Here is a 16,831-nt window from a genome sequence, read left to right as displayed (position 1 = left end):
ATACCTTCTTGAAATGCAGTGAAAATAAAGCTTTTAACTTCTTCTTTTGAGAATTTTGGTTAAAGGTAAACCATGTACCGTAGCCTGTTGCATTTCTCCTGTACTGTCGCTTCAATGTGGGAGGGTTTGGGGTTTGTCGTCTTTGTTTCTGTTTTGAAGCCTGTGGTCAAAGGAAGGCATTCTGGTCCCATCACAAATGTTAGCCCCACTTCACTGACAGATTGCGCCCCATGTAATCCCCAGATCCCAGGGGTTGGCTAGTCTCCGTAGCTTATATAATTAAATGAAGCCCAGTCTCGCCTGTGACCCACTGTACTTTGGGCTGCGTGTTTTTCCCTCCCTCGTACAGCAACAGCCACGTGAGCTTGCTGCCTTTCTACTTCTGTTCTGTCAGTGCCATGTCCACAGTTGCCCCACAATGAAATTTTCCTTCCAGCTCAGTTTCACTTTATCATTTAGAAACAGGCGTGTGTGGGAACTAGGGTCACCTGTGGTTTAGCTTTATTGTCACAGTTTCACACAAGCTTTTCAAGGTGGTCCAGCCAGCCTTGTATCTGAAGCCTGGGAGACTCCCGTGCTGTTGAATGTGAAAACTGTGGAGGTTCTTGCTGTTGCTTTAATGTAACACCCAGTGGATACTGGGAAATTCCCACGGGAGTCAACTCTGTAGGGCCGGGCAGGTTTTCCTTTGGAAGGAGGGATGAGCACCGCTTTCAGTTCTGCAGCGATTTCCTGGCCTTGATTCTTGGTGATTTGTTGTTGTTGTTTCTATAGTGTGAAGTCAACTTCGTAGCCATAGTGAACATGGAAGTGTTCAACACGGGACTTTCTATCACTCAACTAATTTCCAAGAAATGTCAGGGGTATTTTCCAAGTGTGGGCAACATGCAGCTCCCAAAAAAGGAGTCTTACTGATTTTTGAACCACTTTTTTCCTCCACAAAAAGTTATATTGGAAGTATTTTTTTTTTATTTTAAAGGCTTTAGAAAGAGTGGCAGTTGTCCTTGTGTTTTATGGAGCAGATAGGAAAGTTCTCTGTCCAGACCAGACGCGTTTTTCCCTTTCCGGTGTCCTGTCTCCTCATGTGTTACTGAAATCCCAAATGGTTTCTAAAACTGTCATTTTCAAGGTGTGTGAGAGAGCGTCTTAAGGCTTTTTCCTGTACTGTCATTCCGTAATTTAAATTTCCTGGGCTTTATATACTTGAATAGTCTTTCAGTTTTCTGTATCTGCAGCCTTTGATAGGTAACATCATTAAGATACATATGTATAGTGTACAGTAGGATTAAGTGGTTCCAAACAGTGAGTAATCTTTTCAGTAGAAATAATTACCAAAGTTAATGGTTAAGGATGGTGTCTACATTTTTTTCCTTTTTATAATGTTAGCGTCTCTACAATAACAGAAGTGATTTCCAATTGTACTTCTCAGAATGGAATTGTATTACACTTTATGCTTTTGTCCAAGCATAAAATGCTTCCACGGGGTTGTTTCAAAACACATAAGTATCCTAATTATTAGAGCCAGTGAGTATGTTTTTCTCCTTTTCTTCTTCTTTAGTCTTCTACAGTCCCCCCTCCCTGGCCCCCAACAAGCCTGAACAGCCAGAAACAAAAGTCAGCAATATGGCTTGAGACTGTGGATTACTGCTAGAATACTGCACTTAAGGGCAGTCATTTAAACTCTGTTGTGATGGGATTTCGTGTGTTATAAAGGCTTTTCAGGGGAATTGACAAGATCCCATATAAACTAACTGTTTTTGCTGAATCTTTTATACTTTAAAAAATAATAATAATTCCTGCAAGTACATAGATAATGAGTAGGCATCTTTAAAGATGAATTTAAAATATTTTGCTGTATATTCCAGAACATTACTGCTTAACCAGATTAAACAATTTATCTCCATTTTCTGGACTGCAGATGGGACATACGACAGTGCCTACCTCATAGGGCCATTGGGGACGGGGGACAGGGGCGGATGGATGCCAGCTTCCCACCAAGCCTGGCCCAGGGAGGTGCTCAGTGCTTGCGTGGGATTGGGGTTCCTTAGTGCTCGCCAGCCCCAGGGTAGTGGCACCCCCAGACCATGAACGCCGGGTGCTCTGTCCACGTACTTGTATGTTTGTCCTAAAAAAGTCACTGTAGCCACAGCAGTGAAAATGATGGTGTGTTATTTCTAATGGGCTCTGGGCTCAGAATGATGTCCAAAGCATCCTACAAGTTAACAGGTTTTTTCTAGAACTGTCTGAGCTTATTAGACTACTTTGAATTCAGAGACTGTCCAGCTGTCCAGTAAAACAGATGTCTTAATCACAGCGTCCTGATTCCTAAAATGTGCACACGATTTTTCAGCCACTTTGATATGAAGAGGCCAACTTGATTTTAGGATGTCCCCTCAGAAGAAGCACAAAAACAACATTTTTAGTGTCGGCACCCAGTGCGAACTAAGGATTTGGATGTGGCCCTGAGGCTGAGTTAGTATCTCCCCTGTGAGCAATAAAGAAATAAATGGTGGCATTAAAATCGTAAACTCTAATTGGTCTCATACCTGAAAATATTCCACTTTTATTTTCTTCCAAAAAATGAGGACAATTTGTGAGAGAAAAAGATGCTGCTACACCTGCATTTTACAGTATTACTGGCATTATTCCAGTATTTCTACTTTAAAACCATAGAGGAGGCAAAGAAAAGCATTTTGTTGTAATAACAATACCTGTTCAGCCTGTGCCATTCGTGGCCTGTGTCCAGGTACGAAGCACTTACCACAGGGTGTTTCTTATGCCCCTGGGGTGGGGGTCCCGGCTGTGCCCCATCCACAGGCTTTTCTCTCCATCAGTTGCTGCTGGTCTTGCGGTGGCTGCAGCTTAAATCACAGGAATGAAGTTGCTTGGCAGGTTTTGTTCCCCTCTCATCCCTGGAAGATTTTATTCTTGTTGATTCTGTAGATTGAAAACTAGTGCTGCTTTTGCGTCTCTGAGTGTTTCTTCAGGACCGGACCACCCCTTACAACACAGAATGAGATGGCCGCACCAAATGCTGGGCCAGGGTAACTCTCATATTCTGAAAGCCGAGTGAAGTTGTGGGTCGGATTCTATAAAAGCTTGCAAAAATAGGAAGCCAGCTGTGGTTATCTGCCCCTTTTTCATTGAAGGGATAAATACAAGTCACTCACCAATCTTGCAGGCTCCCTGAGTAGCACTGGGAGCAATCTGAGTGTGTCAGCATGGCTCTGCAGGGGACCTGACTCCCGGGATGCAGGTCAGTGTCCTCTGGAGCCCAGGGCGCCTGCGAGGTGAGTCCCTGCTCACCGTTACTGGGCCCTCCCCGCGTCAGTCTCCTCCGCGGACACGTCACTAACATCCTTCCCTGTCTGGCTGCGAAGCTTCTCTCACTTGCTGGCACTGCCTTTAGGCTTCCCACAGACACATCGATTAGGGAACTGAAGCCAGGAGACATCATTGCACACCAGGGAAACGTACCTGCCTCCCGCGTATGTGCACACACCTGAGCTGGATGCTTAGTTGGAGGACAGATGTGCTTCACCTGCACCGGGTGACTCGAGACACATTACTCTGCGGCAGAACAGGTGTGCTGTTCCTACAGGCAGACTGCTGAATTGCCGGGAAGAATCGAGGGGAAGGGCCAGTAGGAAACTGCTGAGGAGCAGCAAGCTCCGATATCTGCATTTGTATCACAGACACATGGCAAAGCTTACTGAGCTGTGGCACTGTTGTGTGTGTGTGTGTGACGTGCGTGCTGTGTATATACAACAGCTCAATCCAGCCTTTTAGCGGTGAGACCCCGGGTGCATTTGTGTGGAGATGTTCAGAGTCCAGGTGCTGAGGAGCTACTTTTATCTGGTGACGATCAGGAAGGGAAAGACCCTTTCACACAGGGGAGGCCGAGGCCGAGGCCGCCTGCCAGCTCTGAGTCCTGCTGCAGCGTGGCCCCGGCACCCCACCCCGAGAGTGCGTTGTAAACGTCGTCCTGCGGGTCCCACTGGGCAGTGATTGGTGCTGGACTTCACCTGGTACTTCACGTCCTGAACTCAAAAGCAGGAAGACCCTCTAAGCCAAAAAGCAGTGGAAGCAAAACCAAGAAAATGGTGGTGTTACCTACATACCGCTTTGCACTTCCACAGCTGCAAGGAAAATGTAGAATAAAAGCCAGACATACTGGAGAAACTATTGTAATAAATGGACAAAACGTTAATAGACTTAATGTGTCAACTTCTTATACAGACTAAAATTTTAAAAAAATGAAAATCCTAATAAGTAAAGTGGACATGTACCATATGCCTGTAATTTATAAAAGAGGTAATGTGAATGCAGGAGGACGTTTGTGTCTTAAAGCCAAACAAGAGCTGTCTTTGTGCCTTTCAGATCAGCAGTTGTTTCTTTCCCTTCAAATTATTTGGTGTGATGGGTCCACTCACATGTTGTAAGAAGTCTAAAGTTCATGTGACCTTTTAGGGGAGCGATTTGGCTTTAAAATTTCGTCCCTTTCATTCTGGTTTGAAATACTTCTCTAGGCTGTGTTGTCATTCATTCATTCAGCAGTTATTTACCAAGTGTCCACTGTGTTCCAGACCCTGGGCTGTGACCATGAAACATAAAAGACAAGGTCCCTCCCACTTGGAGATTCCAGTGTGACGGAGAGGAAGCCCGGCTCTAAAAGTCAGCGCACACACGTGGGCGTGCATTCATCAGTGTAGTACTATACGCAGGAGACAGAGCAGGTTCCGTGGAAGACAGTACCACGTCTCGGGGATTGTGCGCCCGAGACGCATACAGCCGTCTTCACAAGTACTGTTTGTAAGGACAGAGACCGAGGAACCATTGTTCCATTTGCCTGTGATACAGATGTACAGTATTGTAGCTTATTGCTCCTAATTCTACCACTCTTCCCTCAGCAGTTTCCTACTGGCCCTTTTTTTTTAATACTTTTTTTTTAATTAACATCCAGAGGTTTTATGAATATACAAATTCTAGTCTGCTTTTTCTTTTAACATGTGTTAAATATTTTCTACATTGTCAAAAACTAAACTGTATACTCCTTCCTCCTGTTTTAGGAATGTGATATGATCTATGTAACCATTTCCCCCATTTTTTTGACATCTAAGTTACAAGTGATAAGAAGCAAAATTTAAAATGAATATATGATTTCAGCAGGGCGGTAACAGTAGTACGTGGGGAAATACATTTGCAGGAAAACATGGGTGTTTTTCACTTTGCATATGTGTTACTTTTATAAGCAGAGAGGGAGGGTCAGTCCCTTTGGGCCAGCTGTGCCTTCTCAGCAGCGCTGCCGCCCCTTCTGAAGTGACCCTCTGCCTTTCAGTCCACGGAGAAGAGCCCCTGCCTGGCAGCAGGCAGTGTGACAGAAACCTGCCTCCTGCCCTGCTTTTGTTTGCCGTCAACAGACAGGCCGCTCCACCCAAGCTCCTGGGGTTATAGGCAGAAGCCTCCCAAGGTCAGGCGCACACCAACAACAAGTGACGGGACCTGTCGCCAGTGGGAGAGTCATGTGTCCGGTCTCTAGGGAGCAGACCTCAGGTCTAGGCAGCTGAGGCTTTGAGGGTGTGGGTCTGCTTTTAATGGATCTTTTGAATTTTGGAGACAAAGAGCAAGATGTCTCAAGTTTTAATGTGAGAGGTTCCCGACTTTTTATTTTTAGTGGCTAATTCAACGTTAAAAATACAACTCCAGGCACAAGTGTATGCCAAACGGGGTCTGCAATCATATCTAGACGACTAAACATGTCGAGAAAGGAGACAGCTGACAAGATAGGAACGGGGGGCAGCAGGAGTGGGGGCAGGAAGCCAGGAGGGAGAGCGAACGGGAACACACCTGCCTCTGGGTTGTGTTTGTCCGAGGGCTATTCACGCCAGAGCCCCAGCGCCAAGCCCCACTGGCCTCGTCTGCCACCTGATTCTCTTCCTGCAGATTCTTCCTCATTCCCTGTCCCAGGACGACATCCCTGGGAGAAGGCTTTTGTAGGTCAAAGGAAGGTCTCTTCAGTCATGAAAGCTTACCAGACCCAGCCTTGAAAAGGAGATGACTTTGACCCAAAGCGATTGGTTTTGGAGACAGAACCACAATAAATAATAACCCAGCAAAGGCAGCAGACCCAGGAGCTGGCTAGGCCAACATGCCGGGGGGACAACAACAGCTTCCCAGGAGCTGGGGGGCAGCAGTTGGGCTGAGAGTGAGGGTCCAAGGGTGCTTGCCCTCTGCGTGGTGACGAATCTGTCTCCTTCCTTTTGCTCTCCAGTGTGGGGCTGCCTTCCAGGACGATGACGTCATCGTGCTCAACGGCACCAAGGAGGACGTGGAAATGCTAAAGAGCAGGATGGAGGAGAGAAGGCTGAGAGCGAGGCTGGGAAAGGTAACGGGTCCTTGTGTGTGTCCCTCACCTGCCCGGAGTCCTGGGCCAGTGTTCAGGTTCTGCCCAGCCGCCTCCGTGCTCAGAGCCCATTGCAAACCACCAAGCTGCATTGCTGGCAGCTGCTTCCGGTTTACAACCCGGAAGGGCCTGGACTCCAGAAGGTTCCAGTCCAGGCTGGGCCCCACGGGAATAGCGGTCAGCACAACTGCCGTGCTCTCACTGATTGCAAAATGTGCAGTCGGCCCTCCGTAGCCTCTGGTTTTCATCAGTGGATTCAACCAAAACATGGGTTAAAAATATTTGGAGGTGGGGAAAGGAAATCCCAGAAAGTTTCAGAAAGCAAGCAAAACTTGAATTTGCCACCCGCCTAGCGCACTGCTGAATGTACACAAATGAAGTGATGTGTGGGCACACGTGCTGTAGTCTGTATGCAAATACAGGTCATGTGCAAACACGACGCCATTTTATATAAGGGACTTAAGCACCCTGGGAGTTTGGTATCCGTGAGGGTTCTGGAACCACCCCCACCCCCTGCATATACTGAGAGACAACTGTACAGACTTGGTGTTCATAACTTGTAAGATAAAGGAAAAGGGGAGTCCCCATCACCCCAGCACAGATTTGAGTGTCCCGGGAGTCACCTGGAGCCCTGGGCGGCCCTGGGCACCTGCGTTTCCCACCCACTGCTGAGCATGCAGCCCCTCGGGCAGCTCTTTGAGGAGCGAGGATATATTTAAAGGGCTGAGCACAGATTTCAAAGTGACTCTATATAAGCGCGTTCATTCTAAGTTTTCTAAATTACTATGATTTTATTATCATACGAGCAGAAAAGAGAAAGAAAAAAGCTTGAGCTGTTTTTGACAAAGGACAGTTACCAAAAAGGATATGACTGTTCTTCATTGTTGAAGCTCAGTTTTTAAAAAGCACCAAAGGCAAAAATTGTGTTTTGAAGGAAGGTCCTGAAGACGTTTGTGTGGTCGCCGTTCACCATCTGACTTTAGTGAGTTGTCTCCTCTGTCCCAGGCTTCCTGCCAAGTTGTTCAAAGCCCAGGGGAACCAACGTGCCCCTCTCTGCAAAATACTCACCAGAGCTTCTGGGAATGCCTCCTAGATACTGCTGCCAGGATACCAAAATATTTCCCAGATACACTCGCAGCGGGAAACAGGACTAGCGTTTCGTCTAACTCCTCCTGCGTGTGCTTTTCAAATGACAGCTATGAACGGAGAACTGAGAAATCAACTCTTGTCTCTTTTTTTGAAGGCCAGGGTATTACTTACCCTCAGATTTGCATGTGTGAAATAACAGGAAGTTTTTGTCTTGTACAGGTGTTACAAGTTCCATTGCATATATACATATATGCAAGAAGACATACATATATGAGAAGACATATATATATTTGCCTTCTTGCCATGTTTTCCACTATGGGAGCCTCAGGAACTAATTAGGCTGTGTATCTGTGTATGTGTAGCACCACCTTTTGGCTGTTTAGGAAAATGGCACTTTTAAAGTAAATTCTCTGAATGTGGTCCTGTTTATCCTTTCTGTGATGGAATCAAGTCTAACAGAGCTGTGTGGTTTTAGAGTGGTTAGTTTCATTTAAAAAATCTTTGCTGACCAATATGTTAATGAGCGACAGAATTCTAGTGCCCCAAAACCTGACAAGAGTAACCCAGAGTCTAAGGATTGGCTAACGTGTCTGTTAGTTTAAGACTTAAATCCTTAAAGTTAAATAAACAAATATCAAGGCAGTGTGACAACTTTGAAAAAGCCTTACTGCAATGGGCAAGATTCAGCACGCGTGTATCCTGGCTGGACTCGATGTCCCCGCGTGTACTGTATGTTAGTCTTCATTTAACTGCTTTTTGTGGACAATGAATCGTCCCCATTAACCTTGACCATTACGACTGAAATCTGTCATCATCATTAAAAATTTTTGAAAATGTGATTTTGGAATATAAAACTTCAGCAGATCTCTACAGATATATTCATTCCTGTGTGAGGCAAAAGTGCATAGCTGGAAACCCATGCAAAGGGTCAAGGTTTAGAATTAAGGGCATGTCAAGGTCGTCTTCAGAGCAAGCACCTGCCACCATGTAGAAACCGCATTCGGCTCCTGGGAGGGCGGGGAACCGCTGACCTGAAGTGAGGGCATCCGAGCACCTGCAACTTCCTCTGTCTTTTTACAGAAAGCAAAGAAACCCAAGGCTGCAGAGTCCGTATCCAAGCCGGATGTCAGTGAAGGTAAGATGCTAAGAGGGCCATATTACAGCAAAATGAGACTAGGCTGTGGCCTGAGGAAGCTCATGCTTTTGATTCTGTTTTGCTCTCTTTGTTCTTTTTGCAGAATCCGCAGGACCATCAAAAATTAAGGCCGGGAAGCCTGAAGAAACCAGCCTTGATTCTAGAGAGAAGAAAATCACCCCAGCTTCCAAAAGTGCAGGTGGGTCCCCGAGACCACAGGGAGCTGCTCAGGAAGCTGGTTATGTCAGCCTTACTGGGATGAATCTGGAAACGCAGGCTCGTCCTGAGTCATGTCTCTAATTCATTGGTTGAGCTCTCATGGGGGACTGACTAAGAAACAGTCACTGTACCCCAAAGCAGTAGTCCATCAGGGTTGCTGGCGTCTGGCTTTCCTGTCGTGTGTGCACTTGGTGCCCGGCTGGTGGACTGGGGCTCACGGGACTGAGCAGGCTGTTCCCGACCCTTTAGGGCAGAGGTTTTGTGCCCCCACACGTGGCACTCAGAGCCAGGCTTCCCCCCACCTGCCTCTTGGCCAGCTGGTCAGAGCCGTATGGCGTATAGTCCAGAATTCAGTGCATTCCTCCTGAAACTCATGAATTTTAACTCAAAAAAGAAAAAAAAAGTATTTATTTCACACAAGGGGAAGCACAGCTGCATTAGGTAAAAGACCGTGTAAGCTCATAAGTGGCATCAGCAGTGGCTCATGGTGCCCGGTCCACCTGCAGCAGCCGCCTGGGCCTCCTCTTCCCCTCACCGCGCCCCCCGCCCCCGGTCTCCCCCCCATCCCAGCAGGATCTGAGTCATGTCACGCACGGCCCTGGGGCCAGTATAAGCACATCACGAGTAGTGTGATTTTAAATGACAGATTTCAGTGTTTTTAGGAGTTGGTGATGAGATGGTGGATTTCCACCTTCATCCCAAGAGGAGGAAGGAAATCCCCAGGAGTAACACTTACCTTTTCCCTTCTGAGAATGTGGTATTTGGAAGGACCTTTCATCCCAACCTTAAAGCATCTGGCTTTCCATTTATCCAGCAGCTGCAGCAAATGGGAGCTCTTCTGGAAGAGTCGGGAAGCCTCCCTGTGGAGCCGCAAAGAGGTCCATTGCCGACAGCGAGGAATCTGAGGCTTACAAGTCCCTCTTCACCACCCACAGCTCTGCCAAGCGCTCCAAGGAGGAGTCAGCCCACTGGGTCACCCACACGTCCTACTGCTTCTGAAGCCCCGGCCCGCCGTCCCCACGCAGCCCGCTCAGACCCTGTGGGGCAGCTGGTGTGGGCGCTGGCTGTGCCGTGGAGTCCCTGCTAGGTGTCCCTTTGCACCGTGTCACACGGTTGTTCTCTACGCCTCGGAGCCTGCGTGGCCACTCGTGCCTGTGAGGCTCGGGGTTCCGGGAGAAGGCGTGGTGGGCGCCTGCCCCGTCCCCCTGTCCCACAGGCCGAGTGCTCACTTCCACCTGTAGATGCACCTGGACCTTCCCACGGCCAGGGAGGCCATGTCGGCCACCTGTGCTTGAAATCATGAGATTCCTGACACCTCGTGGGGGTGTGCTCGGCTCGTTTTGACGAAAATTCTAATGGTATTGCTGCAACAGTTACCGAAATAGAACTTAGGAAGGACGTGTTTCCAGTGCACTCTGCCTGCCGGGGGCATGTCTCCTCGCCCGCTGAGGATGTAGGGGAGGTTTTCTTCTTCATTTTCAAGATAGAAGAGATTGAGTTGGGCACCTGACGATTTGACACAAAAATAAAGCAAGTCTGCCTTTTCTGTCCTCTGTTTGTATTTTTGTTCTTCTGTCCTCTACTCATGTTTTGGTAAGAAAATTTCAGCCATTCCATTGCTAGCGACGGGAGTAACTCCAGGATGTTAGGTGAATTCCACCAGGCAGTGTCCTCAGCATCCAAACCAGCATCTCAACACCCTTCTTCCCCTCAAGGTCACTTTCAAAATCTCAGCCTTCCCCCCTACCCACCACGCTCTTCCTGCTTTGCCACTGGTCCTCTTCTAGTGGGAAGTGCTTTCGACTTTCGAGTTCACTGTAAACCAAAAAACGTGATTCCTATCATTAAGTACACATCAACATTTCCAAACAACGAAGCTTCCTGAGCATGTCTGTTTGGGGTCGAATTCGTAAATCAAGTCTGTCCCTTCCTGCATCACACCATAACCACTAAATCTCAGAGCACCATATGGGGTAGTTAAAATGCAGGGTACCTGCAGACCTGGGGTCACCTCACAATACTCTGCAGAAGCTCCGACTCTCCCCCAAGAGCCATGTGAGTCAGAGAGACTGGGGACAGGGTGGTGGTTTCTAGGATGAGCCCCTCAAGGTCACAGGACACACCCTCCTGCCCGCAGCCATGGGCAGCAGGCCAGCTGCTTCCCAAAGGGCCCCTCGGAAGTAGGAAGGAGTAGCCCTTCAGGAGGAATGGACTGGTTTAACCACGCAGCCCCCTACAGGACGCCCCCCCCCCGCAGAGAGCATGCTGTGTGTGTAGAGAGGCCATCGGGGCAGCACAGCTCAACCATCTGCCTCCCCTTGGGTTTCGAACAGCCTGACAGAACTCCTGTGTCGCTGCCCAGAGCTCAGCAGTTTGAGGCCGTGCAGGGACCCAGGGGACCCTTAACAGAGTCAGCAGAAGGTTTTATTCCTCGGGGATATGTCTGAATCAGAACGCCGCAGGGAACAAGTACAAGCCTTGTGCTTCATGAACTGGGATTTCTTGTTCCGTGTCATTTTTAGAAGCTGATGGCTTCAAATCCACTGGCCACTGAGCCCTAGTTATACTCCTGGCATTGGCCTCGGTTGTCTTCTCGGGGTCCTCACACGTCTGGTGCCACCCTTCTCCCCGTATAACGCAGCCAACTCCTGATCGTCCCTCAGACTCGGCCCAAATGTCTTCCCGCACGAGATGACCTCGAGTACTCTTCTTGTTCTCTGCGCCTGAAGCTCTCTGCTCTGACCACATTGTCACGTTATACTCTTATCAACCCAGGGATTGTACGCTCAGGTAAGGGCGTGTGAGGCGACAGAGTGGAGACGGTGGACACGATATGACCAGCTCGCAGAGCTTTGGTTCCACGCAGAGTGGCCCTGTGTTCTGAGATCTTCCATATTTTCTAAAGGAGTCAGACATCTAGGTTTTTAACATGAAGTTCCCCCTCGCCAACATTTAAGTAGTGTAAATAGTTATTTTTAGAAATGTAGACCGTGGAAAACATCACTGGCTCCTAATTTGTAGCCTCTGGTTTAACCTCTTTCCCACTCGGTTCTCAGCCGCACAGGGGCACATGCTATGTCTGTTCTGCTCACCACGCCGGGGGGATTCAGCAAACGAAACGCAGCTAAATGAAGACGTCTGCCTATGAGTGCCAGGGGCAGACAGACGAGCAAGGACACGGCATTCTGTCATCGCCTCCACTCCCATTGCCCGTGGGAAATGTCTCCATGTCCCTTTACATCCTGGGCGGCCACCCTGGGCTCACTATCCCCTACCCTGCTGGCATCACAATGACCAGAGCTTCTGGCTGTGACATCACTGATGGCCCAGCCCTAAGTACCCAGTATCCAGGTACGAAGCAAACAGACCCACCATGAGCAACTTCCTCTCCCGTCGCTGCTCACCATGCTGACGCTGAAATGGTTTTTGTTCCTGCTTCTGTGCCTCTCCTGCGGCTATGCCCTCATGTTTTCTTCTCTGCGGGACAAAGGCAAAGACCCCCAGGGAAAGGTGCCTTGCGGAGGGCACTTTCGGAGTAGGCAGAACCTACCAGAGCATGCCCACGGCTGGCTTGGGAGCAAGTGGCTCTGGGTGGTTTTTGTTTTTGTGGTGTACGTGGTACTAAAGTTTCGGGGAGACAGTGAGAAGAGTAAGGTAAGAATGGTAAGAATAGATCCTTTTTGTTTTGGGGGTTTTGGGGGTTTTTTTACACATTTGATATCGTCTCAGAAATCTCAGACTTGGAGAAACGGATAGTCTAGTTATCACCAGCAGGACCATGATAAGGAATTAGGGTGCCTCATGGTCCTGAGAAATGCTGCCAGATTCCTTTCCTGATGTGTCCTTAGGGAAAGACAGTAGTCCCCAAATGCACGGAGGGTTGAGACTAACAGTTGGAGACCACCTTCTGTTTACTGGGTGAATAAAACCTTGGCTTGCTATGTATCCTGTTAAACGAATTTTCTCAACTTGAGGATAGATTCAAGAACTTGGCACGTTTGGGATCAAAATTACTCAAGGAGCCAGATTTCCTGCCCCTAACATTTGATCTGCTGCAAGTTGCTGAAGTGAATGGAGATGTAGTATCATTAAACCAAGTAAAGCAAAAGGCCTGTCGTAAAAGGAGAGAGATGTGAAGAGGTAACAGCTAGTCCCTAAAGTGGCTAAACACATCCCAAAGGGGAAAGGGAAAGAAATATGGCAGCAAGTTCTCTCCTAGACAGACCCCACACTTTACGATACTGAGTAGAGCAGTGGTTAGCAAACCTTTTTTGTAGGTCAAGGAGTAGATATTTTCAGCTTTGCAGCCCATCAGGTCTCTGATGCAACAATGCTGCCATTTTAGTATGAAAGCAGCCCCAGACAGTATGCAAATGAATGTGCATGGGTGTGTTCCAATAAAACTTTATTTACAAAAACAGACGGTGGGCCAGGTTTGTCCATACTTTGCCAATCCCAGGACTAGAGCAAAGCTAGGACCATCTTCTCTTAGGTGAGCTCAACTGTCTTGGCACTGCGGCCAAACCCAGAAAGTCAACAGTGTTATTCACCCCATGTATCTTTCCCGACAGGAGCAGAACCCTCCTCCTGGCCTTCGAAGCTGTTCGTTTCGCCCTCCCCTAAAGAAAAATCAGAATGCTTCCCCCAAAAAAGACAATGCATTCAACACCCTAACCCAACTCGAGATGGACCTTGTGAAATTTGTGTCCAAGGTGCGGAATCTGAAAGTCGCCATGACAACCAGCAGTAAGCTCAAGCCTCAGCAGCTAGCGATACCTGCAGACCCACAAAATGCTATTACAATATATGAAATATGGGGTGAAGAAGAATACGAATGAATGCATTTGTGTGTTGAAGTAGGAGAGAAAAAGTTGAGTATTGACGAACCATACACAAACTATTAAAACTATTCTGAAGAAAAAGAAATGTCGAATTTCAGGTCTTTTCCCCCTCTTTTATTAAAGTTGAGAAAATAAATGTGAGATCCGTAACCGTGGCAGTTATTGTCTTGTTTTTGCCTTTCTCGCTTCCTCTAGACTTGCAGGTGGTGAGAACAGTATGGACAGTGCCATAGGGGCATGGGTGTCATTCTTGGCCTTGGTGCCATGGCCCCTGTAGGAAATTTGGGATAAGATGTTGATACCATTTTCATAGTCGCTATCTTTATAGGAGTTATTTGTGCAAAAGATGGGACTGATTCATTCCATTATAAAGGACTGCTTTATAGGTGTTAAATGATTGGTTTAGGAGGGTGTGTGTGTGTCTGTGTGTGTGTGTGTGTGTGTGTGTGTGTGTGTAATGGTGAATTCTAGAATCATTTGATTTTCTTACCACCAGTAAAGTCTTCCTACTCATTCCACCTCATGCATTAACTTTTTCTTCTGCCAAATGAGCAGTTCCATCTGTCTAACTGGATTAAGGAAAATGGAGAATCAATTCGTATTTTCAGTGTAATTTGGATACAGATGAGCTTAACCAGGGGCTCCCCAACTAGTTGAGATGAGTGTTCTCTGTAACGCTTATTAAAAATGTGGATATGTTGGCGTGTTAACACGGCTAATGGAAACTGTACTTAGTCCAGCCTATTAAGTTAGCTTACTGACCCCTAATGTAGGCCATCCTGATACTTTTATAGACGTGCAGGTGCAGGCCTGAAGAGAGAAGTTAGCTGTGGAGGCATGGAAATTCCCTTATTTCAACTTCAGTCCAAATGAACTGTGCCTGCCTGACTCTCCATCACCTCCCTTGCCAGCTACAAAAAAATTAAGTCCCTTTGTTTGAGCAAAGTCTTCAGGCGTCTGTCCCACGTGGATGTGGGAGTGAGACCTCATATGAAAACTGCCCACCTCCTCCCCTCGTGCCAACGTTACTCTACCTTTAAAAAGTGGTCCCTGAACACTTTACTTTTAGTCTTAACTTCAACTTACAGAATAGGAGAAAGTGGAAGGAGCTGAGATTACTCCTTTGTGTCTTCCGTGTTCTTTCTGAGTGTTTTCAAGCAGATGAGACTATGTGAGTTATTTTCACAGCACCCTCTGAAGAAATTCAGAGGGTGCTGTGAAAATATGGGACAGATTTTAGATTAGAATGGAGACCATCTAAGAGACCAGCATTCACCAAACCATGGCTCACGGGCCAAACCCATCCCGCTACCAGTTTTTGTATGGCCCATGAGTTAAGAATGGTTTTTATATTTTTAAATGGTTGAAAAGAATCTCACACGATGAATAATACTTCATGACATGAAAATTACATGAAATTCAAATCTGAGGGCTCATAAATATTTATTTCACACAAGCCACTCCCATCATTTACATATTGTCTGGGGCTGCTTTTGTGCTCAGCGGCAGGGCTGAATTATCACACAGAAAAACCGAATGGCCCACAAAGCTAAAAATATTTACTAAGCAGCGCTTTACAGGAAAAGTTTGCCCAACCCGCGCTTATGCTGATCTCATGTGTTGTGTTAATAACTAGGGAAAATAGTCAGCTGTAATCTTCACAAACATCCTATGTTTGTCTGATAGACAATTGTTTAATTTCATAAATCATATTTTTTTGTAGTTCCCTGTAGGTCACTAGCAACCAAAGAAAGATGAGAATCCTAAGAAAGGGCAGAATATCACAATTCCTCATCGCAAGTTGACCTGGGATGTAAATTAGAACAAACTCTGTTGTATATTTGGATTTGAGGGGCAATGCCTCTCAAATAATGTTCCCGAGTCTTTGCCTCCTTCATACAGAGGTTTGCAGACCACAGTGTTGCCTGGGAAATCATGTTTCCTCAAACCACTCAATTTCATGCCACAAGAAAAGAAAAATGCATGAGATATAGTTTTAGGAGTCAGAGCTCAAGAAAGCATCTCACTTCTGTTGGTATTACAAAAACTCACATTCTAACATCAGCACACTGTGGTTTGAAAAGAGCCGTTGACAGGCAAATTGTAACTGTTGGATCACCACAGTTGTCTACACCTGTCGAATTCACCCCAGTGGCTCTCTCAGGTGGTTGGCAGAATTCTTTTCCTTGGACTGTCCAAGTCATGGCGGTTTTGCTTCTTCAAAACCAGCAAAGAGGGGCAGCCAGATGGCTCAGTTGGTTAGAGTGCGAGCTCTCAACAACAAGGTTGCTGGTTCAATTCCTGCGTGGGATGGTGGGCTGCACTGCCTGCAACTAAAGATTGAAAACGGCGACTGGACTTGGAGCTGAGCTGCGCCCTCCACAACTAGATTGAGGGACAATGACTTGGAGCTGATGGGCCCTGGAGAAACACACTGTTCCCCAATATTCTCCAATAAAAATTTATAAATATAAAAAAATAGGGGCTGGCCTGGTGGCTCAGGTGGTTGGAACGCTGTGCTGCTAACGCCGAGGTTGCCCGACGACTGGCGACCGACTGCTTCAGCGGGGGGAGCGCAAGGCTCATAACACCAGCCTGGGCCAGGGAGCTGTGTCCTACACAACTAGACTGAGAAACAACGGCTTGTACTGGAGTGCGAGGGGCGGGGGGAGCAAAAGCAAAAGAAGTGGGGGGAAATATATATATTTATATAGCTTGTTTTAAGCCACCAAGTTTGTGGTAATTTATTGCATAGCAATAGAAAATCCATATAGCAGCATACAGACACAAACACACAAAATCTTTCCGTGTGCTGTTTCTGATGCCTAGGATGACACATCCTCCTTCCCTCTGACCTAGTCCCCTGGCCTCTGAACCAGGGGAATGGGACCAAAGGAATATCGGCAGAGGGTCAAGAATGGAATGTCCTGTTCCTTGAAGCCAAAGGTTACAAGCTGTTGGCTCAGAGACCAAACCTCCCCCACCCCCATCATGTTTGTTTGTCCCATAGTCATTTTTTTATACTTTTTATTTTGAAATAACTAGAGTCATGAGAAGTTGTAAAGGTGGTACAGTCATCCTCTTAGCACGGTTTGCTTCCCATGGTTTTAGTTACCCACAGTCCACTGCAGTCTATAAATATTC

At 47.1% G+C, this 16,831-nt stretch overlaps 2 protein-coding genes across 3 annotated transcripts in view; both read left to right on the top strand.

Annotated features, from left to right (window-relative positions):
• RTF2 (replication termination factor 2) overlaps positions 1 to 10,398 on the top strand; it is a 29,585-nt gene extending 19,187 nt beyond the window's left edge. The window contains exons 6-9 of one of the 2 annotated variants that reach the window (XM_074317272.1): positions 6,272 to 6,385; positions 8,573 to 8,627; positions 8,731 to 8,826; positions 9,664 to 10,398. In XM_074317272.1, coding sequence (XP_074173373.1) covers positions 6,272 to 6,385; positions 8,573 to 8,627; positions 8,731 to 8,826; positions 9,664 to 9,845 — 447 coding nt within the window. In that variant the 3' untranslated portion in view covers positions 9,846 to 10,398. Of the gene's footprint in view, positions 1 to 6,271; positions 6,386 to 8,572; positions 8,628 to 8,730; positions 8,827 to 9,660 lie in introns of both variants that reach the window. The other variant, XM_074317271.1, reaches the window with a different exon arrangement.
• Positions 10,399 to 11,179: 781 nt separating this feature from the next.
• On the top strand, positions 11,180 to 13,823 carry LOC109444560 (protein FAM209). The gene is made up of 2 exons (XM_074317450.1): positions 11,180 to 12,500; positions 13,421 to 13,823. The coding sequence occupies exons 1-2, from the start codon at positions 12,252 to 12,254 to the stop codon at positions 13,682 to 13,684; spliced, it is 513 nt and encodes a 170-aa protein (XP_074173551.1). The 5' UTR covers positions 11,180 to 12,251; the 3' UTR covers positions 13,685 to 13,823.
• Positions 13,824 to 16,831: the final 3,008 nt, after the last annotated feature.

This window comes from Rhinolophus sinicus, linkage group LG13 (assembly GCF_036562045.2).
Source record: "Rhinolophus sinicus isolate RSC01 linkage group LG13, ASM3656204v1, whole genome shotgun sequence".
Taxonomy (NCBI): Eukaryota; Metazoa; Chordata; class Mammalia; order Chiroptera; family Rhinolophidae; genus Rhinolophus; species Rhinolophus sinicus.
Note: the sequence above shows the minus strand (reverse complement) of the source record. Positions and strands in the feature narration are given on the sequence as shown.